Genomic DNA, 23,168 nt, shown 5'->3' with positions numbered 1-23,168 from the left:
CCTCAGTAAAGCACCTGCTGAGAAACCTGAAAGAGCTCAGGTTATAGGAGACTCTAATCTGAGACACGTGAAATTAGCTAGACCTTTAGGGGTACCAGCAGGACAGGTTATGTGTATACCAGGAGCCAGGGCGCCAGACATAGCAGGTCAGCTTAGGTTTTTAAGAAAGAAAAGGTTCTCTATGATTTTTCACACAGGAGCTAATGATATAACCAAAACCAAAATGTAGGAATTCTCAGAAAGTATGTTTAAGTAACCTGATTAACATTAAATTAAATAGGTCTGAATTCACAGCCAGCACCTCTGATCTAAAGATAGGATTGTTGAATATTAGATCTCTCACATCAAAAGTGCTTACTATAAACTAATTATTACCGACCAGAAGTTTAAAATAATGTGTTTGACAGAAACGTGGATTAAACCGAACGAATATGTAGCATTAAATAAAGCGAGTCCTCCTGGGTATAGTTGCATACACCAGCCCCGTCTATATGGCAGAGGAGGCGGAGTCGCAGCTATTTATAATAATAATCTAAGCATCACACAAAAGACTAAACACGAATGTAAAACATTTGAAGTTATTTACACCATCATAAAATATTCAGTGTTCAAAAGCAGGTCCAGTCAGGCAATTCCATTAGTTATTATTTATAGACCCCTAGGGCCCTACTCTGATTTTCTCATAGAATTTGCAGATTTCATCACAAATTTAGCTACTTCTTTATACAAAGCATTAATTGTTGGTGACTTTAATATTCATTTTGATAATCAGGAAGACTTCTTAAGAGCAGCAGTTGTGTCCATTCTAGATTCAGTTGGAATTAATCAGAATGTTATAGGACGCATTCATAGTGGTGGACACACTCTTGATTTGTTGTTAACATTTGGATTAAAAATAAAAAAAATGTAGTCATAATTACACAGTCTAAAGCTATTTCAGACCATTATCTCATCTCTTTTAAAATCTGCCTCAATTATTGCATTAGTACCTCGCCACGTTACTGTGTTAAGCATACATTCACGTCAGCTACAGCAGCGCGTTTTATCAATAATCTTCTAGAAATTACGATATTAAACAGATCTCCGTCTGACCCCGCAAAATTAACAGTACTTCAAATAGCGTGGAAGGAGTGCTACCTAAATGATAGAAAATCTCTTAGTGCTGCTAGATCAGCATATTTCTCCACCCTCATAGAAAATAACAAGCATAATCCTAGATTTTTATTCAGCACGGTCGCAAAATTAACAGGAAATAAAAGCACTGCACTCAGATGCACACCATCAATAGGTAGTAATGATTTCATGGAACTTTTTTAATAATAAAGTTGAAAACATCAGGCAAGAAATCCAGACGATGAATATAAAGCCAAATTATTTTACAAGTATAAAAAATGATAAAAATCATCAACCTGCATTCCCGATCCCTTGACTACAAGTTTCTTTAAACAGATAATTCCAGATGTAATTGAACCTGTTTTAAAAATGATTAACTATTCCATTAGCACTGGCTATGTACCTTAATCCTTCAAACTGGCAGTTATCAACCCTCTAATTAAGAAACCTGACCTTGACCTATGTAAGCTGTCCAACTACAGGCCAATATCAAATCTCCCCTTTATATCCAAAATTTTAGAAATGGTTGTAGCACAGCAGTTATGCTCACATCTACTTATGAATAACATTTTTGAAATGTATCAGTCAGGATTTAGACTTCATCATAGCACAGAGATGGCGCTAGTTAAGGTGGTAAATGACCTGTTATTGGCCTCTGATCAGGGTTTTGTCTCTTTACTTGTTTTGCTTGACCTTAGTGCAGCTTTTGAGACCATTGATCATACTATACTGCTTGCTAGACTTGAGAATGTTGTTGGAATAAAGGGAACAGCTCTCTCTTGGCTCAGGTCTTATTTGACTGATCGCTATCAGTTTGTTGATGTGAATAAGTTCTCCACACTCTCTGAGGTAAAGTTTGGTGTTCTGCAAGGATCTGTCTTAGGCCCACTGCTTTTCTCTTTATATATGCTGCCTCTGGGTGAAATTATACATAAACATGGTATTCACTTCCATTGCTATGCTGATGATACACAGCTGTATATTTCAGCATAGCCAAATAAGAGAGATCAGCTTAACAATGATGAGGAGTGTGTAAAAGACATTAGACAGTGGATTCTTAATAACTTTCTTCTGCTTAACTCAGATAAGATGAAAGTACTTTTACTAGGACCACATGCAGCTAGAAGCAAACTTTCCGATTATAAAATAGCGTTAATAAAATGTAGTGCCGTTCAAAAGAATTTGCGTTTGAATTTTGACAGCCCTAATATATATTAATACATAACGAATGAAAAATTGTTACCTAATTTAAACTCACTACAAAAAAAGGTACCTACTGTTACCCTTGTTACCTATAGTATTTGTACTTTGTTACTTCCCACCTCTGCTGTGCACCAACGCTCCCCAACCTCATGGAGCTTGAGAGGTTCTGCGAAGAAGAATGGGATAATATGCCCAAAAACAGGTGTGTCAAGCTTGTAGCATCATACTCAAAAAGACTTTAAGCTGTAACTTGTGCCAAAGGTGAGTAAGACTTCTACCTGAACCTCTACATTTTAAAATAAAATATCTTTAAACTACTTACTTGGTCAAGCGCATAGCAAGTCACCAATCAGGGTAGAGCACGCACTCTATTTAGAACTTTTGATTGCCGCTTGCTAGTATTCACTCAGCAGGAACATAGAGTTCAGCATCAGATCAACAGTAAGCATAACATTTTGAGAGTAATAAATAATGCAAGAAACTCCTGACTCCAACTTAACACATCACTAATGCCATCTTTGAGCAATTATTTTGAAGTGGTTGTAAAAAAGAACAAGACTTCCATTTCAAGTTCTCTGCCTGCTTCAGCCCTGTATAATTTTGTTTTACAAGAATTCTCTTTCCAATCTTAGGAAACGTGGAGGTAAGCAATTTTCATTGTGGTCCGTCATTTTTAATTGAGTAATCTCAATAAAACAGCTACTGTTTTATTTAAAAAATAAAACAGTAGCTTGCAGAAAACATTTTCTGTGTATCACTGTGTATCTTATTATATATAACATATTATATATATATATATATATATATATATATATATATATATATATATATATATATATATATATATATATATATATGTATGTTAGTAGGTTGGTTTGGCTGATTGGTGACACTGCAATCCAAAGCGGCTGTAGCGCAGGGTGGAGTTATTTTCTTACATTCTTCAGCTAAGTTAGTAGTACGTACTTTGGATACACTGTACAGTACTTTATAGTCTAAGCTGAATCTATAGTGTTATTTATGTCTGTACTTTTGAGAGTCACCAACAGCTGGAACCAAATTCCTTGTGTGTGTCAGCACACTTGGCCAAAGAACCTGATTCTGATTAATTAGGCAAATACTTTTGCACTTTTACACAAGTGAAAGTTTAAAGGGAGCACTGGAGCACTTTTACTGGAGTAATATTTTACCTAATGTATCTCTACTTTACCTCAAGCACATTGTTTGTATACTTCGTCAACCAAAACTAAAGCTGACTACATTATTGATACGTAATTATCATAAAAATGTATTTTAAAATAATAATAATACTAATTTGCTTTACAGTGACTCCAGGCCAGTTGAGGCGCTAAAGGGCCCACAAATTGGTTCGGAAAACATTTCAAAAGCACCAGAAGAAAACTCGTTGCATCGTCAGTGTGGCTTCTGTAAGGTTCGTATAGGCCTCATTCGTGTTGATTGTCGTCTTTAGAGGTTTCACCTGAGCCATAATATTGACAGAAATGGTTTCATACTGGAGGCAAGCTGGACTCAGGTACGTAACTGAGAGCATGAAAATGTTCACAGTGTAGGTTCATTTTGAATTTAGGATTTGTACTTAAAATAAAAAGCATTTGTGGCTAGCCGAACTAGTTAGCAGGTTTCTAGCTTGTAGTTAAATTAATGTATACGGTTCATATGTTTTCCGAATCATGTATGAATGTATGTTTGTGTTATTTCAGCTACATCAGGTATTCGGCGATCTGCGCCAGGGTCGTGCGATCAGCGCTGAAACCTCAGCTTAGAACAGAGGCGATTAAAAGTGCTGAAGCTAACGTGAAGGTCACTAAAGTGAAGACGGCCTAATGTGAGGGTCTGCGCTATGAAACGTGAAGTCCAGTGTCCCATTTATCCATCACTGTTTCATCTGACTTTTTTTGATTACTTACTTTATTTGTCCTTTGTAGGAGCAGACACAGAAGCATGTTTTTCCCGGGTGACAGAAGATTCGGCTGATAGAACCTGCTTTCACTGCAGAAGACCTTTTTGACTTTCTCTTATTCTCTTGATAATAAATTATGAATTATTAGTGTCAATACTACCTCTTGTTTCTTTCATGCCCAACACCTAAACGATTTTCTTAATATTAAGTTTAATTGGCTCCCAGATATGTAAATAACTAATAGGTGTTGCTAACAAAGCCTGTTTTGCCTATATATGTTCAAGCATTGAATTTTGCTTGCTGATATTGGATTTTTTATTTTTTTTAACCAAAATACACAAAAGGGCACATAGTCCTGAGCCTTATAACACAAGCACAAGTCAGTTTTACTGACTGTCACGGGCTATATAACATTCACTTTAACAGCTTTATTATGAGTATGATGCTGCTTTCATACAACACACAAGAAATGTATGTGAAATTAAACTTAGGAATATGATATAATCAACTCTGGCTCTGAAAACCAAGAAAATGTATAAAATACTGACAGTTTAATCCAATTAATTTTTATTAGTGTTTTTCTTTTTTTTGGTAGTGGCAAATAAAATTTCTAAAAATATAATTTGAAAACTGACTACCAGATTTTTTTATTATTATAATTTTTTTTTTACCAATACCGTTTTATTTTTATGAACAAATAAATATTTTAAAATGTCACATTGGCCACATGAATTTATTTTTCTGAAACCTATTAACCTAATCTCTGTTCTGTTTGGGTTATGAAGTATTGGGATTTCCCTAATTGGCATCCCCAATATCTTATAAAAAAAAAAAAGCAAGCATATCAAGTGGCAGTATAACAAACATGGTAAAGATAAAGCAGCAAAACAGTATCATGCTGACAAATAATGTTTTGTTACAGAATAAAATGCAATTACTCGCAAAGCACCGAAGATCACAGGAACACAAATGATTAGCTCCTCGTACTGTGGTCAAGTGAGGCGTCAGAATGGTGGTCCCTGGCACAGAACCAGTTGAAAACCCCTGGTTTATAGGACTGTGGTGGGACCTGCGATGTTGTATGGTTTAGAGCAGAGGTGTCAAACTCAAATTCACAGTGGGCTAAAATTAAAAACTGGGACGAAGTCGCGGGGCAAACTCAATATTTATTAAAAAATTGAAAAACAACAAAACAACCAAAAATAATTTCCTTTAAATAAAAAAAAAAAACCCAATCATTCAACCATTAACAGTTCATGCCTTGGAGTAGAAAAAGTGCATAAAGACAAAATTCATTCAAGATCAGTTTGCTACACTCTGATTTACTCTGATTGGTTGAAGTCAGATTACTGCATCTCTTCTTAGATACAAGTGCATCATGTCTGGGTTTAGGCTCTGAGCTGAGGAAATCCTCAGGATTGAGTGAAGATGTTCATCAGTGAGACTCCTGAGTGGTGTTTTGTTCATCTTCATCAAAGAGAACAGTTACACACAGATATGTGCTGGTGATCATAGAGAGCGTGTGAGCAGCTTGGACACGGAGTTGTGCAGTGTGTCGGGGAGGAAACATCGAAACTGTGCAGCACACACAGAGTCGTACTTTGACTTGAGCGGGTCTCTACACTGGAGTTCAATCAGCTCCAGGTTGGTTGCTGCGCTTTCCACGTCAACCACAAACGGATTACTGAGCAGATCAAATCTGCATTTCTGGGATTCAAAGTCGGTAAATCGCCGGGTAAATTCAGCGCTGAGTACGCGGAGTTTTTCAGCGGTCTCGACTGACGCGTCCGCGCACTAACAAAGCATTCTGGGATTTGTAGTATTAGCGGTGTATGCTAAATATGTTGAGGTTTTCGTTTCGAGTGATGAGGATGGACAAAATTAGAATAGAGTTTATTAGAGGGACAGTGCATATAAGACGTTTTGGAGACAAGGTGAGGGAGGCGAGATTGAGATGGTTTGGACATGTGCAGAGGAGGGACATGGGGTATATCGGTAGGAGACTGCTGAGGATGGAGCCACTAGGAACTAGGAAAAGATGAAGGCCAAAGACGAGGTTTATGTATGTGGTGAGGGAAGACATGCAGGCAGGGCCGCTGGAAGTAATTTTGAACAGGGGGTGCTGTAAATGTTTTTATTTTATTTTTTTTGACATAAAAAACCTATGAGCCTATGGGCCTATTTAGAATACATAAAAAAAATAACATAGGGCTGTGACGATGGCACTTCTTTTTTTTTTTTTTTTTTTACACCACCGCGGTGGTAGTGGACCAAATACCGGCGGTGTTGCGGTGGTTGGGGGGTTGTTTTGAAATAATAATAAAAAAAACCCCAACGAAACAACACACTAAAGCCTGTAAAGCATTGAAATAAATATCAGTAAATACTGGTAACTTACATAATATAATAAAGTTGAATCCATTAAAAAAAAAAAAAACAGTTTTATATTTCCACACAAAGACGCGTTATAGCCTACCGCTCTGCGCTTTGAGAGGGATGTGGAACACGAGCAGGGAAGAGACCACCGATCTCTTTTTCTGATATCTTCATGTTGTTGTAAAAGGTACAAAGAGCTAATTTTATCTTCCACAAGGGCAAGGCATTTAGGCTATGTTTGCGCGCTGCCAGAGAAAGCCAAACTAAAATCACCCGCACGTGTGAAAGGCGCTTTACAAATGAACTTGAAAAATCAATATAATTAAAATAATCTAAATAATTAAATTAAAATCCAAAATACACTTAATAGCCTACGTGTGTCAAAATCATTTCCTAAAATATTCATAAGGAATTTATAAATTGTGCAAAATATTTTTAATAGGCCTACATATTTAAAAAATCTCTCTCGCCAATAGGGGGTGCTGCAGCACCCCCACTTCCTGCGGCCATGCATGCAGGTAATTGGTGTTAAAGAGGCAGATATAGAGGACAGTAGTTTTTAGTCAGATTATCTGATGTGGCGACCCCTAATGGGAGCAGCCGAGAGAAGAAGTCGTCAGATTAATGGTGTCTGAATGTGCACTAACATAGAGCCATGTAGCTAAACAGAAATGTTAACATTATTACATATATCTGAAACTTTTTTAATTTCAGAGTTATGTCACACTAGACTAGACCTTCAGCATGCGAGACTCTTATCTAGATGCTATCTAGAACGGCGCAACCTCTTTGCCCAGATCTTCGGTTTCCAGTCTCCACCATCTGGATGCATTAAATAGAATTCAGTGGGAACGAAAAGCAAAGTGTGACCTTTAAACTTTTAAGGAGTGTTCACACTAGCCCTCCAACATACCAAATGTTTTCCGACACCTGCCATAAACATGACAACCAGCGACGACCAGATATGAAATCGCGTGCCAAAGTTACAATATACCATCTGTTCCTGTATATAGCGGCACCACAACCAGGCAGCCTCTCTTTTTTAATGTTTAATTTTATTTTATATTGACGTTATAATCAGCGTTTTTCCATCATCTATTTCTAAAAAGGTCAGGAATGAATATATCGATCTGCTTCCGTTTAGGATGCAGACACGCTAGTTCTGACTTTTGCTTCTGATCCACGGAAGCAAATACAGAGAATGAAGAGGAGCTTCTAACCGCAGGCCATTCGGAGTTTAACCCAGGAAATATCTAGCACCTAGAACTAGGACCTCTCTCATTCTCACTCTCCTTCGCTGCACAATCTTTTGAATTATTTGCACTGACATGTCACTTTAACTCTGGACTGGCACAGCACAGTGTCACTATACACACTATTTTTTTATACCAGCACACAGACACTTTCATCTGTACTAATGTCAAAATTTGTCAGACATATCCATCCCTTTGTTTAATTTATGAGTGTGTATGTGTATCTATATATAAATAATTCTTATTTTTCAAACTATATAGTTAGACTATATTTTTATACTTATTTTATTTATACTTATGTTACTTTATTCTTTTTAATCTTTTATGTTGTACTACTAGTTATTCATGTTTACATGTTGGGCCGTCGTGAAAAACATTTAATTACATGTTATACTCTGTATGAATGTGAAAGTTTCAAATAAAACATGAATTGGATTTTAACTATTTATCCTGCCTGTTGAAATAGTTACTGGAGCTGTGGGTAATCTTACAAATATTTTAAATTCCATACAACACTTCCCCTGAAAAAAAAAAAAAATTTCCCAATAGTGCCATAATAAACAATGAAAATGTCAACATTTCATATCGTATGCTTTTTCCTCTGTTTGATTGGTAATTGTAAAGACTCTCTAGTGTGTTCTTAGAAGAGAATTGCTTCTCTTGTGAATATAGTTTAGCTGGAAGAAATGAGATCTTCAACGTAAAATAAATAAAAATTTGATACAAAAGCAAAAAAGTTAACCTCAAACAAAGGTTATTTTTTTTGTTTAGATAATTTATATTTATACAGTAAAACAAAATGCAGCTGTAGTTGGTGCCTATTTTTTTTTTTTAGGTCAGCAGGTAATTTGGAACACAAGTTGACAAACTGGCAACAGATTAGGACAATCTGTTCATGCTGAAAAGTCTGACAAGTGTGTATCAACTGTGATAACGGGAGCTCAAGCCTGCTGACAACTTTATTTGGGAGGCCTATAGGCAATCTTCCTGCTCTTTAGCACGGACCATTTGTGTCTCTTCAAGTAGTAGACAAGAGGGATGAGGATAGCTGAACCCATTAGCAGCTAGAAAGGAAAGAAAAACAAACAAAAGAATTACACAAATTATAAACCAGACACAAAAATAACTATCCAAACAATCTACACTTTGTCTAACAAAAGTTATGTGCATAAAGAAAACCAGAATGTTTTTCCTAATATATTAAATGAACAACAAGCGCATATATATATATATATATATATATATATATATATTTATTTTATTTTTTTTACCGATCACTTGAAATAGATGAAAAGGAACACTAGTATGAAGTAAATTCTTAAAAAATGCATTACCCAATAGATATTCTCTGCAGTTTAACAAATAACCCCTGGGTAAGGGAATACTCTTACATGGAAAAATTAATTAGAGTGTTCTATTAGAAAACTGGACATTGGGTTTTGTGGTCATTATAACTAACTTCCCATACAATTCCAGCCCTAATTCAAATTACTCAAATAACCCAACAAATATAAAGATGAATAAAATTCACAAACATTTTTGTATCGAAAACAATCCAAGTGATAAATAGCATAATAGCATTATAAAACTAATGCAGAATAAAACCTTTAGTCCCATGCGCTTGCGCTGGTCATGCTCTGGCTCAGCAGCCCATCTAAGGAAAGTACACACATCTTTAGCCACCTGACTCATTGTTGCTGGGGTACCTGTGAAACAAGAGATCATCATTTTTAATTAAATAAACATTATGTGCAGAAATGACCCCCTAAGGTCTTTCTATTGACTATGACCAATCATTTCACTGCACTGTGCGCACTATTTATTACAACAAAAGGCAGGCTTTTTCTAATGCAGCATCAATGATTCAAATATAAATGGCATTAAATGTGAAAATAATTTAAAATAACAGATCTTGAAAATCTGTGAATTATTAAATTTATTAAAGATTTTATAATTTTTTTACATATCAAACTATCCACTATAAACAGTTTATAAATGTGTATCCATTAAAATCTGTAAACGCTAATTAGTTTATTTTTGGAAAACATTCACCATTATTACTCACCATCTTCATATTCAAGCACCTCATTATAAATTGGTGGTGCCATTCCAATCGCCTGGCCAGGGAAGTAAGGGTTGTAGTAAAGACCCTCTCTTAAAGACACACCTGCTGGAGGCTCACAGTAACCAGTAAGGAGAGAAAAAATGTAGTCTTCACCTCCATGCCTGCAAAAGAGAAAAGAAGAGACAAAAAATTTTTTTCAATATTTACATAAAAAAAAAAAAAAATGCTCTCAGCTAGCTTTTTTTTTTAAATAGTTATCCATACACCAGCCTACTCCTTAAAGTCAAGTCATATAAGAATTACAGACAGAGATGTATTTTATTGATTCAAACAGGTACGGCAAAAGAACAGAATATAACATGTTTGCTAAGAATGATAAAACCAAATGTGATAACATGGCAGGATACAGAGCATTTGCAGGTATATCTGCTTTGTCAATTATAATAAAAACAGTAAAAACCATCAAAATAATTGTAAAAACAATTTACTTATAGTTTTCACTTATAATAAACCTACATTTGCATAAAGCACCCATACTTGTCCATGTTAATTAGAGTATTAATTTTATGCAATTATTAATTCAAGGTACATCCAGAACAGATAAATGTGTGGTCAAGATACAATTGATCACGAGTTAACTCATGACAATGATGTGATTATAAAAAAAAAAAAAAAAAAGCACAAATAAACTAAACTTTTTTTATTAAAAGATTTGGTTTCATACACAATGCAAATGTTTAAGATTGTATATTTTCTTAGATTTTTGTATAATTTATTCAAGTATGATAACCAACTGGGACAAAATTATTAAATGATGTAGGGCTGCAACTAACGATTATTTTGATTAATCGGATAAAAACTATATATATTTTTAAAAACGAGATTTTATACTATAATATGTATACAATATTATAATTTAAGGTAGTCATGTATAAAAGTGTACTTTTAAAAACCAGTCAGTTCAACCATCTTTAATTTAGACATTTTAAAGCTTATGTTTGTTGAGAAGTGCATGGGGGATTTCTCCTTCCAACAAATCCAATGCTGAGTTGTTTCTTTCTGTAAAAAAGACAAAAAACAGCATTTGAGTATGCAAGGTGAAGCAATTTGTGTAAATCAACATTGTATTGTATTTTGCAGATGGCAAGTTGACAACTATGCTTAAAAAAAAAATCTATATAAAACATAATACATTATTAATTTGACAATTTTTGTTTAAAAAAAACAGACATTTTGTTCAGTTGTGAAGAAAAGCATCTAGAATATATAATACATTTAATTTTGCATAATAATTTAATGATATGCATAAATTAAATATACAAACACTGATTAGCATTTGAACGTAGTAATGCCGCAGTAAATTACGTTTGAAAATAGAAAGTTAAAATGCTAGACAAATGGAAAGACAAATGCTATAAAAAGAGAATGGAATAAAGAAACGCAGCAAGCTAACAGGCTTGATTCAATAAAGGAAGAAAAAAAACGCATCATTCGTTAAAAACCACAACTGTGACTAAAAATGTAATAATTTACTACTGCTGTTATTTGCTGCTTTCAGATTTAGTGTTTGTTCGCACCGTTTTATTTAAATCCATCACTATAACGCGAACGAGGTGATTGGGCAAGCCGATGCTTGTAAGTCACGACAGAACAGATCCAGTGCGACTTTCCCGAAGTTAATAAACAAACAGTTTACACAGTAGCACTTCATAAAATTTTACATGATGAGGATTATACAGTTTTTGCTTACCGTGCTGATGTTTCGCCTTCATCCGCGACATCAGAGCATCACTGTAATAATTCCATCCATAATCCCACACAGGTCCCGCTTTTGCATAACTGCATAAGTTCTTTGATGCGTTTAATATGAAATGCTCCCATGGCTTGGATGACACACTTGTTCCTGCTGCCGATTGACCCTGTACTCTACACCATTTCACAAGCTGCTGTGTTATCTTGCTGTTACGCTAAGACCATAACTTGAGCAGTTCAATAATTCGCATTCGTTGACGAGTTTATGGTATTGATTATTATTGATTAGTTGTTGCAGCTCTACATTTTTGTATAATCTGACTGTTTTCCATAGGTACATTATAATTGACTATCATTCAGTCTAATGGCTGTAATAGCCTTTTTTAAATCTAATTTAGAAGACTGTATAATGCAAGTGGTGTTCTTTAAAATTGTCTCAAAAGTACTGGGTCTGAAAAAATCTCTCTCTCACTAGCTGAACCATTTTTTCCATGTCTATTAATAAGGTCACAAGTTCAAATACTTCACAAATAAACTGCCATTTCTAGACCTGCTAAGACAGAGGTCAACAAGGACCAGTTGCATTTTAAAATCACTCTCACAGACTGGCTGGTGGGGTTGTTCCGAGTTCCGACAGGGTGTTTGTGAGGGGCTTGTCTTTTAAATGTTGACTTTTTAATGATTAGTCTTAAGATACTGAAGCAACTTTGAAGGGCTTCATTGACTCATTAGCTAATTGGAATGTGTTAAGGGAGCATGTGAACTGCTCATATAGATGAAACCATATTGTAGATAAATTTCTTCAGATTTTCCTTGAAGGCTGCTTTCTTTTTTTTCTTGTCAATCAGTTGCCAAAATCTAAACAAATAATCGCAATCAGTACTTAATTACTGGCCCAATTTTGACAAACTACTGTAACCTAGTGTTTTGATCAAGTCTAATTTAGGTATGCGTGTTATTCTGCAGAGGCACAATTAGTTTAGGGTATTTTGTAATTATGTTTTGTGGAAAGTCATATTCAAACCATATGGTTATAGCATGTCCGTTGGTACAAATAGACATTTTTTACCTTGCATTAACAATGTAACTGAGGTCAGGGGGCAGAGCGCCGTTGTTGGCAGCACGAGCAGCTTCTGGGCTGTTGTATGGTTTGGGAAAATAATCAGAAAGTTTACCAGGCCGGGTAAACATTTCTCCCGTCTCATCAGGTCCATCGAGAACTTCAATCTGCAAGGGATTTAAGCAATCGTGTTAACATATGGTATCTGCCTGGCAAAAAAAACTGGTCATTTTATATTTATATTTGCATACATACATAAAAATTACAGTGAGGAAAATAAGTATTTGAACACCCTGCTATTTTGCAAGTTCTCCCACTTAGAAATCAATGGAGGGGTCTGAAATTGTCATCGTAGGTGCATTTCCACTGTGAGAGACATAATCTAAAAAAAAATAAATAAATCCAGAAATCACAATATATGATTTTGTAACTATTTATTTGTATGATACAGCTGCAAATAAGTATTTGAACACCTGAGAAAGTTAATGTTAATATTTGGTACAGTAGCCTTTGTTTGCAATTACAGAGGTCACACGTTTCCTGTAGTTTTTCACCAGGTTTGCACACACTGCAGAGTGATTTTGGCCCACTCCTCCACACAGATCTTCTCTAGATCAGTCAGGTTTCTGGCCTGTCACTGAGAAACACGGAGTTTGAGCTCCCTCCAAAGATTTTCTATTGGGTTTAGGTCTGGAGACTGGCTAGGCCACGCCAGAACCTTGATATGCTTCTTACAGAGCCACTCCTTGGTTATCCTGGCTGTGTGCTTCGGGTCATTGTCATGTTGGAAGACCCAGCCTCGACCCATCTTCAATGCTCTAACTGAGGGAAGTTCCCCTCAAAATCTCGCAATACATGGCCCCGGTCATCCTCTCCTTAATACAGTGCAGTCGCCCTGTCACATGTGCAGAAAAACACCCCCAAAGCATGATGCTACCACCCCCAAAGCATGATGCTACCACCCCCAAAGCATGATGCTACCACCCCCAAAGCATGATGCTACCACCCCCAAAGCATGATGCTACCACCCCCAAAGCATGATGCTACCACCCCCAAAGCATGATGCTACCACCCCCATGCTTCACAGTAGGGATGGTGTTCTTGGGATGGTACTCATCAATCTTCTTCCTCCAAACACGATTAGTGGAATTATGACCCAAAAATTCTATTTTGGTCTCATCTGACCACATGACTTTCTCCCATGACTCCTCTGGATCATCCAAATGGTCATTGGCAAACTTAAGATGTGCCTGGACATGTGCTGGTTTAAGCAGGGGAACCTACCGTGCCATGCATGATTTCAAACCATGACGTCTTACTGTATTACCAACAGTAACGTTGGAAACGGTGGTCCCAGCTCTTTTCAGGTCATTGACCAGCTCCTCCCATGTAGTTCTGGGCTGATTTCTCACCTTCCTTAGGATCATTGAGACCCCACGAGGTGAGATCTTGCATGGAGCCCCAGTCCGAGGGAGATTGACAGTCATGTTTAGCTTCTTCCATTTTCTAATGATTGCTCCAACAGTGGACCTTTTTTCACCAAGCTGCTTGGCAATTTCCCCGTAGCCCTTTCCAGCCCTGTGGAGGTGTACAATTTTGTCTCTAGTGTCTTTGGACAGCTCTTTGGTCTTGGCCATGTTAGTAGTAGTAGCAGTAGATTCTTACTGATTGTATGGGGTGGACAGGTGTCTTTATGCAGCTAACGACCTCAAACAGGTGCATCTAATTTAGGATAATAAATGTAGTGGAGGTGGACATTTTAAAGGCAGACTAACAGGTCTTTGAGGGTCAGAATTCTAGCTAATAGACAGGTGTTCAAATACTTATTTGCAGCTGTATCATACAAATAAATAGTTTAAAAATCATATATTGTGATTTCTGGAATTTTTTTTTTTTAGATTATGTCTCTCACAATGGACATGCACCTACGATGACAATTTTAGGCCCCTCGTGATTTCTAAGTGGGAGAACTTAATAGCAAAATAGCAGGGTGTTCAAATACTTATTTTCCTCACTGTGTGTGTGTGTGTATATATTATATATATATATATATATATATAAAAACTTTTGCTGTGGTAAAAATTTTTTTATGAATTAACACTACTATAGCGATCTGTTTTAGCAGCCTAGAAATTTAACTCAAACTCAATATCCCCATTAGACATTAACCAAGTAAGGTAACAAATGTCAAATACAAAAAGGTTTTTTTGTCGTAGTTGTGAAAGTCTCTCAGGCATGCTGGTTACCATGTTAAGATTGGGTGGACACAATGGCGAAACAAAGAACACAGGCATGCTTATTGGCATATACGTGACCTAAGGATCTGTTTTTTTTGTTTGTTTGTTTTTACTGGGTTTTGCAGCGGGGCTCAGCTTTGCAAATAACTATAAACCTGTTTTCTATTTAAATCAAAAAGTGGTCTGATCATGTGCTTGTTACCCTTTTTGCACGAGAGCTAAACCAGGTCATAAAACACTAATTAAAACTAAGTTTGTGGACAACTGACCATTGCACACAAAACACAAAAAAGGTTGTAACAAAGTGGGAGGCACACAATTCTATAGTATGTCTTTGCATGCTGTAGCATTATGAATATCCAGGAATTAATATAGCGAGCCAAGTCTTGCTCTATATGTCAATGCACTCTTAATGAAGTGGTAGAATGCCAGAGGTTCACACAATTCCCTGAAATCTACTCCACTAAACATGGGATGAATTGAGATGCCACTGAGTCTCCTGACTTGACATCTTAGATGCCCTTTTACTGAATGAGATGCCATGTTCTTTCACATTCCAAATTCTAGTGGAAAGCCTTTCAAAAAGAGTGGAGGTTAATTATAACGGGATACATATGAATTTGGAAAATTCAAAAAGCAAATATGGCCAAATGTTCCCAAACTTAAAACCAAAAGTAATTAAGGCCATTAAACGGTCAAAGACAATTGTCAAAGTTGGCAACACAATCCAAATTTCACCCTATTGTTTAATATTGCAACTGGTAAGTAGTGCACAGGTGTTACCTCAAAAAAATATTGTGAATAAGTGAACAGTGGTACCTCCTCAGCTAATGCTTTAGCCTCTTCCTCTGTGTGAGAAACTGCCACCAAGTTACGGAAAGCCAGATACTCCATACTGTGGCAAGCTGAACACACCTGCTTGTAGACTTGATACCCACGACGAATACTACACATAGAAAGAAAATCAAACATTAAACTTCCAACAATTAGTTTTACATTATGTATGATTCTTTTTTATAATCAATTCACATTTATTTGTGTAGCACGTCTAATATTTGATGTTTAAAATAAATTAGGCATTTATCCTAGCAGCCATTTTTTTTAGGAATATGCTTAGTTTACGCTAAGGCATTTAATACCTGTTGTGATCAAGAGCAGACAGTAAACCATTATGGCTCCAGGGGTAACTGGGAGGATGCAGCTCCAATTCAGATGCCCTGACTGACTGATGGAGCAGCAGAGCTAGTCCTGTCCCTCCTGTAGCTAACACTCCCAGTGTAGTAAGGGCCATCTTTTTCCCCTTTGGCAAACTGGCAAAGGACATGTTGACCTAGAAGACATGCCACATACATTAGTATCCTTTATGGCTGAAAAGATTCCTTGAGTAACTTGAGTAATTAAAATACAAAAATTCAAATAATTTGCCACAATGCTTCGTTTAGCCCATTAGCTACACAATGCTTCGCCACAGAGCATTATTACTGACGCACCACCTGCTAAACTGAAACGCGAAGAACAAGGAGAAAACAGCGAGGGGCGAGAAAATTATTCATATGGAAGCCCATTTCCACCACACATTAAAAAAAAGTTTGGACTTTATTTCTCACAATTCTACCATTTTTTTTAAGCCAATCAGGCAGCATCACCCCCTTTGTGGTGCCAGAAAGCTTTACACATTGAAAGTCAAAGTTTACAATCGATAGATTTACATGGTATCAAACTAAGCCTCCTTTCCCTGTCTAACAATCAGCTCTGAAGGAGACGTAACAAGATAGATGAAGCAAAGGAGCCTCGTTCATAATTAAATTCATTTTTATTTGTATAGCGCTTTTAACAATGAACATTGTCTCAAAGCAGCTTTACACAGATAATGTGGTGATAAAAATGAATAATGTTCTTTAGAAGTGCAAGTTTGCCCCTATTGAGCGAGCCAGTGGCGACACATTCGTACACCAACAGCTTCAAACTTCAGGCCGACAACATGGATACTGATGGAGCCAAAGATGACTCCCCCTGATTTACATGAGACTCTACAAATTTTTTGGAAAACTTGTAAACATAAATGCAAATGCATTTGCAAATGTACATTTTAATGTAAAAACAGAAACAAAGTTTTACAAAAAATAAATAAATAAATGTAAATTAAGCACAAAAAAATTATTTTGTTTGCAATTCTGATAACTTTGACTTTATAGTTCAGTTTAATACTACACATCTTTAAAAGTGTTTTTTTTATTTTATTTTGGTTCATGCTTATTTTTCAGTCCATGACTTCAATGCAAAGACAGAACCAGAGAGCTAAGCAAAGAGACAACACAGCAACAAGGCCTCTTTTTTGGAGGATACATTTTTTTTTTGTCACTGTTCTACTGCTCCTTCAAACAGGAGATTGCTGTCTACTGCAAGTAATACACTGACTAAGCACTAAGCAAAAGCAACATCATACAAACCCACTTCAACAATAGTAGATATTCTGAATGGTAATTTTACTTAAGTAAAATTTCATCAGAATAATAGCACTTTTCCTCTGGTTGAGATGTCACATGTAAAATGTAAACGGTTTCATAGCATTCATGAAATTAAATCTAAAAACAATTTTCAGTACATCTGTGTCAAATAATTAATTTCAATTTCTCCCATCACTTAAATTGTATCATCTTTGTTATTGTATTAAAAATCTTTGCTATCACAACATAAATTCTGGAAATCATTTTGAGACATTAAATATTCTTCTCATTAAAACTCTGAACAGGGGCCCCAAAACATTACCCACTGTAAAGAACTCACAGGTATGGCTCCAGACAATGATACAGCCCTTCAAACTAAGAGTTTAAAGAACAAAACTGGCCATATTCTCTCTCAGCTGCCAATCACAGCAAACAATAGCAAATTGTGAGCAATTGTAATCTCAGGTTTGCCAACATGCGCTTTCCTCTTTAGTTCTGCTGCACAGTGATGCCACACAAGAGCAGTTTAAAAAGGTGTAGTTGGTTGGCTTAATGAGGCAGAAAATCTGCGATTTCAAATACTTTTTAAAGCAAACATAGGACAACAATTCCTATGAGGACAAATAAAAATACATTTTCTTTGGCATCATTAATGGGTAAATGTGAAGAAGGGTTTTAACTGAATGATTTCTTTATTATTTGGCACATTCGATTAACATGAATCAATTATCTCAAGCTTGTTTACAAAAAGCTGATGATAAACACTAATTTAAGTAACAGGTGTGATCCATAATGTCAAATTTGTATATGTGAATTATGAACTGTAAATTATTCTGTAAATGTGAAGCACAAGATCTGGTGAGTTACATCAACAGTACCTGAAGCTTGTATTACAAACCTAAGGTCACTGTATTTAAACACTTGAGATAAACTGAATTTATGCTGCCCAAATAAAAATGAGTTCCATTACAGTCAGAAAAGTTGAGTATTTTAAAAGTAGGAAATGGTATAAAATATATTATATATATATATATATATATATATATATATATATATATATATATATATATTTTTTTTTTTTAATTCACCGTAATATGCGTTAGGGCTGCGAAGATATAAAGGCTGCACTATAAAAGACACTTAAAAAGATCATTTGACGTCAAGGTTTCTGATAACACAAGAAGTACACGGCAATTGAGGTTGTGTTGTATTAAAAATACAATTTAAGAAATTGTGCAGGCAAATGATATACCACAATTACCATCCAGTTTAAGCTGTTAAAAAGGCTCACGCCAAACCAAAAACTCGAGCCATCACTTAATAATTGACCATTCGGGTTAGGTAAAATATATTTTGTCTTAAATATCAGTATTAGCCAAGTGAACAAACCTCCTCATTCAAATGGCACTGTGACCTTGCTTAGAATAGCTTACAATGCAGTATCTAGCTTAGGTGCACATGAAGACAGCATGTATTTTATAGTCGTCATACTAGAAATATTATAGAATATAATTAAGGATCTTATATTAAGAAATCTCTTCATCATACCCGAGGCATGGGCAACCTTTTTGGTGCGGTAAGGAAGGTCTTACCACACCCGGACAACACAACCATCCGGAGAGCCGCCATGTTCTTCCCTTTCAGAGAGACTTCCGCTGTCCTCTTCTTCTTCTTCTCTTCATACAGCAATCAATGACTTAGAGAATGTTCGCCACCTACTGGAAATAAAATACATTTAATACAAATATCTATAGATTAGTTTTATTTCCTGTGATGAAATCGGCTTTCTTTCAAAAGTTACTTCTCGAATAAAAACATGAATTAAAAATGCATTAGGTAATATTTGTCTGGGAAATGTCTCTAACAGTTTAATCTGTGGCTCGAACTATGATTTTATTGTTTTAAGATCATTACCCTAGCCTCAAGTCAACCTTTGTACACAAAGCTTTGCCCCAAGACCTCCCGAGGTTTCTCATGATAAAACCTTCACGCACACAGACATTTATTCGAATCATTATAGTTTACGAGGATGTTTATTAAAGTGCATATGTCAGTGACCGTTTGTTCAGACAGTTCTTGCTTGCACTCTTTGATTTATAAATTATTTCTGAAATAACAATGATCCTGAGTCCTTATACTCTACGAACCTACTAATTCATACAGATGCTTAAATTATGATTGGAGGTTTACTTTTCTGAAAATCACTTACTGTTGCATGGAAGCCTTTCCGATGTCAATGAGTTTACTGATTTTTATTTTATTATTATTATTTGTGGACATTTAAACTGAAAGTCTCCATCACTGAACAGCTGATAGCCTCAGTTTAATACAATACATTTGAAAGTTAAAACACTTCTGTTCCGTAGCCTTTTCGAGGTACTTCTTTTTTTCAGAAATAAGATTGACACATCTAAGTACTTAATTACTGACTGACTGACTGACTGACTGAATGAATTATTATTTTTTACAAATTGTAAAAAACAGTGCCATCTGCAGGCGCACAACTGTATAAACACAATTCCGCCTAACACCGGAAGAGAACCAGTTGAACTACCCAAGGCGGAAACGTCACTGCTGTAGGAGTGTAAGGGAAGATGGATGCATTAAATAAACTTAAACAATTTGATGCCTATCCAAAGACTCTAGAAGATTTTAGAATCAAAACGTGTGGTGGAGCCACGGGTGAGTGAAACTGCAGGCAAACTCTGCAGAATCAGACATCGCAACCTTTTAAACCGCTTGATTGTAGCTAGCTAAGTAGCGTTATTGTTTGTCTAAACTGATAATTTATCATTCTATTAGAACATCTAGTTTCGATGTTCAGAAATGAACCTTGACACACCGTACCGAACTAACTACTCTAAACTATACATCTCTCCGGAGATTTAAAAAAATCTGGGTGAAGCATTCTTTGCAAGCTTTAATAAAGTGAAACCTGTTTACAATTAGCATACACAGTTTTCAAAATGCCTGTTAACGTTTTTTATTTGGGTTTTTTTTGTTTATTTGACAGTAACGATCGTCAGTGGGCTTATTATGCTCATCCTGTTTGTCTCGGAGTTGCAGTATTATCTTACCAAAGAGGTGAGTTCAGAAAATAGCACGAGATTTGGATGAATAGTTCAACTAGGCGAAAGGTGTTTATTACTATTTATCTATAATTAAACCTTACAAAGACCTGTTCAAATGAACGTGAAAAAGAACTTACTGCAATTTACAGGTTTTGTTAAGTCAATTTCATCTGATTTACTAGTGTTATTATAACAGTACCCTATTATTAGTATTAGAACACCCTAAAGCGTATACCCAATGCAACACTCACGTGTAATCAATTCTGGTAAGAGACAGGACTGCAAGACAATGCACACTGTGTGTGTGTGTGTGTGTGTGTGTGTGTGTGTGTGTGTGTGTGTGTGTGTGTGTGTGTGTGTGTGTATTTATGTTTTATATATACTTTTAACTGTAGTCTGCAAATTGATTTGGATTTTTATAACGTATACATGACCCTCTCAGAAATAACGGTACCTACCTGTACTTTCTTATTAATGCTGCAGTGGTGGAATTAGTGGTTCTTTTTTGTTTTGCTCTTTCTATTACATATCTTTAACAAATAAATGTACACGTAAATTGAAAGAAATAGAGAGAGAGAGTCAGAGGCCACCACATTTTTTTAAATCACCCTTTTATGAATTTAGTAACAATTCTGCAATTTAAATATTTTCTATGCACCACTTGAACAACAAAAAACCCCTAGAAAAAATATGGTGCTTACACCATATTTTCTTATGTACCTCTCATTAAATGTCTATAGAGATGTTATAAATAAAATAAAGCTTTAAAGAAAGTAACAGATTATTAGTGGTTTCTGGAGAGAGTTTATCTGTTATTATACATTCAGGCATGGTATTGCACATTCAAGGCCTAATTGTATACATGTTACATGATTCTGAAGCAGGTTCGGCACCACTATGTGTAAAGTGGAGCCAGCAGCTGGACCATTTTAAAGACCAGTGTGTTGGGAAAACAGTTCTGTTGATAGCTCTGGTGTAGAAACTTATGTTCAATTAGGTGTGCATACCTGAAAAATCTGTTGTCTAAACCCTTCTAACCCCCTCACAACTTTACCGTATTTTTCGGACTATAAGCCGCTACTTTTTTTCCTGGGTTTTTCCCGGTTTCACAAACTTCAAGCCAAAAAACTGAGCGACATAACATTAGACCATTGAAATTTCCGAACAAAAACGAAAAAACGCACTTCACCTGTGTTCCGAGCTGCATGGCTTCGGGAGAAAAACCTTCCACCGGTGGCGCATGACGATGACAAAAGATAAACTCCCCAGAGAAATACAGTGGTACCTTGACCTACGAGTTTAATTCGTTCCGTGGACGAGCTTGTATCTCAATTTGCTTGCACATCAAATCAGTTTTCCATATTGAAAATTCTTAAAATGGCATTAATCCGTTCCAACCCTCAAAATGACACCCTGTTTTTATGTTTCATGTTATTAAATTGGAAAATACATTTCTAAATAACAAATCTTGTAAAAAAAACATAATAAAAAAGAGTATGTAAAGATATGATAAGGTTTTATTTAGTGTATTTTCCTTGGAGATGAGACGACTTGAGCTAACGAAAACGCTGTCTGTGTGTGTGTGTGTGTGTGTGTGTGGAGGGGGGGTAGAGGCAATAAGCAGAGGCGGAGGGAAAACTCGTTTTTTACTATTACTCCTCTACGCTACGTATCCCTAAACTTTAAAATTTGTACTTTTTCTTCTTTGCTTATCTTAATTTTCGTCACAATCTTCGCTTTCTGGCTTCGCTTCGCCATCTAGCAGCGGCGTCTTGAGCTCGTACCTAAATTTTTTGCTCGCGTAACAAAGCAAAAAAATCGACAGAGTGACCGCTCGTACCTCGGAAAACTCGTACATTAATGCACTCGTAGGTCAAGGTACCACTGTAGTTTTAAAAGAAAGGAGGAAGACAGTGAACAATGACTTACTTGGTCGGCTACTGTTTAGATACAAGCTGTTGTAGCGCGTTGAGTCTGGGTCATGGGATAGCTCGGTAACTACAGTTGCAACAGAAATCATATAAGCACAGACAGGTTTCCAAAACTCGTGCTTTTTTATTTTTCTTGGCAACAGTGTTACGGGTTAGTCAAAGAAACGTAGGAATGAGCATCAGAAAATAATAAGGCCATATTCCTCAGTCTCACACGCGCGCACACACACGCAGTGACACGCTATTCCCAAAATATGCTCCTAATAGAAGCGCAACATATTGCATTTAGTGTCTTTCGTTAAAGCCTGTGTAAAGTTCATTAGTTTCAGTGTAGACACCTGTGGCTTATAGACAGGTGTGGCTTATTTATGTTCAAAATAAAAATCTTTGTAAAATTCAGTGTATGCGGCTTTTATTTGGGTACGCTTTATAGTCAGGAAATTACTGTGTGTGTGTGTGTATGTGTGTATGTATATATATATATATATATATATATATATATATATATATATATATATATATATATATATATATATATATATATATATATACAGTGAGGAAAATAAGTATTTGAACACCCTGCTATTTTGCAAGTTCTCCCACTTAGAAATCATGGAGGGGTCTGAAATTGTCATCGTAGGTGCATGTCCACTGTGAGAGACATTATCTAAAAAAAAAAATCCAGAAATCACAATATATGATTTTTAAACTATTTATTTGTATGATACTGCTGCAAATA

At 35.9% G+C, this 23,168-nt stretch overlaps 3 protein-coding genes across 4 annotated transcripts in view; 2 read left to right on the top strand and 1 right to left on the bottom strand.

Moving 5' to 3' along the window:
* The first annotated feature begins 3,690 nt into the window (after window positions 1–3,690).
* atp5f1e (ATP synthase F1 subunit epsilon) lies at window positions 3,691–4,391 on the top strand. The gene is made up of 3 exons (XM_083534738.1): window positions 3,691–3,850; window positions 4,038–4,162; window positions 4,263–4,391. The coding sequence occupies exons 1-2, from the start codon at window positions 3,819–3,821 to the stop codon at window positions 4,159–4,161; spliced, it is 156 nt and encodes a 51-aa protein (XP_083390864.1). The 5' UTR covers window positions 3,691–3,818; the 3' UTR covers window position 4,162; window positions 4,263–4,391.
* A 4,283-nt stretch (window positions 4,392–8,674) lies between these two features.
* On the bottom strand, window positions 8,675–19,133 carry cyc1 (cytochrome c-1). The gene is made up of 7 exons (XM_083534274.1): window positions 18,976–19,133; window positions 16,120–16,310; window positions 15,800–15,926; window positions 12,753–12,910; window positions 9,932–10,092; window positions 9,472–9,572; window positions 8,675–8,930 (listed from the first exon to the last, which is right to left on the bottom strand). The coding sequence occupies exons 1-7, from the start codon at window positions 19,054–19,056 to the stop codon at window positions 8,826–8,828; spliced, it is 924 nt and encodes a 307-aa protein (XP_083390400.1). The 5' UTR covers window positions 19,057–19,133; the 3' UTR covers window positions 8,675–8,825.
* A 798-nt stretch (window positions 19,134–19,931) lies between these two features.
* The window catches only part of ergic3 (ERGIC and golgi 3), a 28,153-nt gene continuing 24,916 nt past the window's right edge, over window positions 19,932–23,168 (top strand). Inside the window, exons 1-2 of one of the 2 annotated variants that reach the window (XM_083533902.1) lie at window positions 19,932–20,109; window positions 20,441–20,511. In XM_083533902.1, the coding sequence (XP_083390028.1) occupies window positions 20,022–20,109; window positions 20,441–20,511 (159 nt within the window). In that variant the 5' untranslated portion in view covers window positions 19,932–20,021. The remainder of the gene's footprint in view (window positions 20,110–20,440; window positions 20,512–23,168) is intronic. The other variant, XM_083533901.1, reaches the window with a different exon arrangement.

Source organism: Silurus aristotelis (genome assembly GCF_946808225.1).
Source record: "Silurus aristotelis genome assembly, chromosome: 2".
NCBI lineage: Eukaryota > Metazoa > Chordata > Actinopteri > Siluriformes > Siluridae > Silurus > Silurus aristotelis.
Note: the sequence above shows the minus strand (reverse complement) of the source record. Positions and strands in the feature narration are given on the sequence as shown.

Coding starts and splice junctions, on each gene's coding strand:
- atp5f1e (XM_083534738.1), top strand. CDS start 3,819: ATGGTTTCATACTGGAGGCAAGCTGGACTCAG. Junction 3,851..4,037: donor TGGAGGCAAGCTGGACTCAG/GTACGTAACTGA, acceptor GTGTTATTTCAG/CTACATCAGGTATTCGGCGA.
- cyc1 (XM_083534274.1), bottom strand. CDS start 19,056: ATGGCGGCTCTCCGGATGGTTGTGTTGTCCGGGTGTGGTAAGACCTTC. Junction 9,573..9,931: donor GGTGCTTGAATATGAAGATG/GTGAGTAATAAT, acceptor CTTGTTTCACAG/GTACCCCAGCAACAATGAGT. Junction 8,931..9,471: donor GCAAGCGCATGGGACTAAAG/GTTTTATTCTGC, acceptor TTTCCTTTCTAG/CTGCTAATGGGTTCAGCTAT.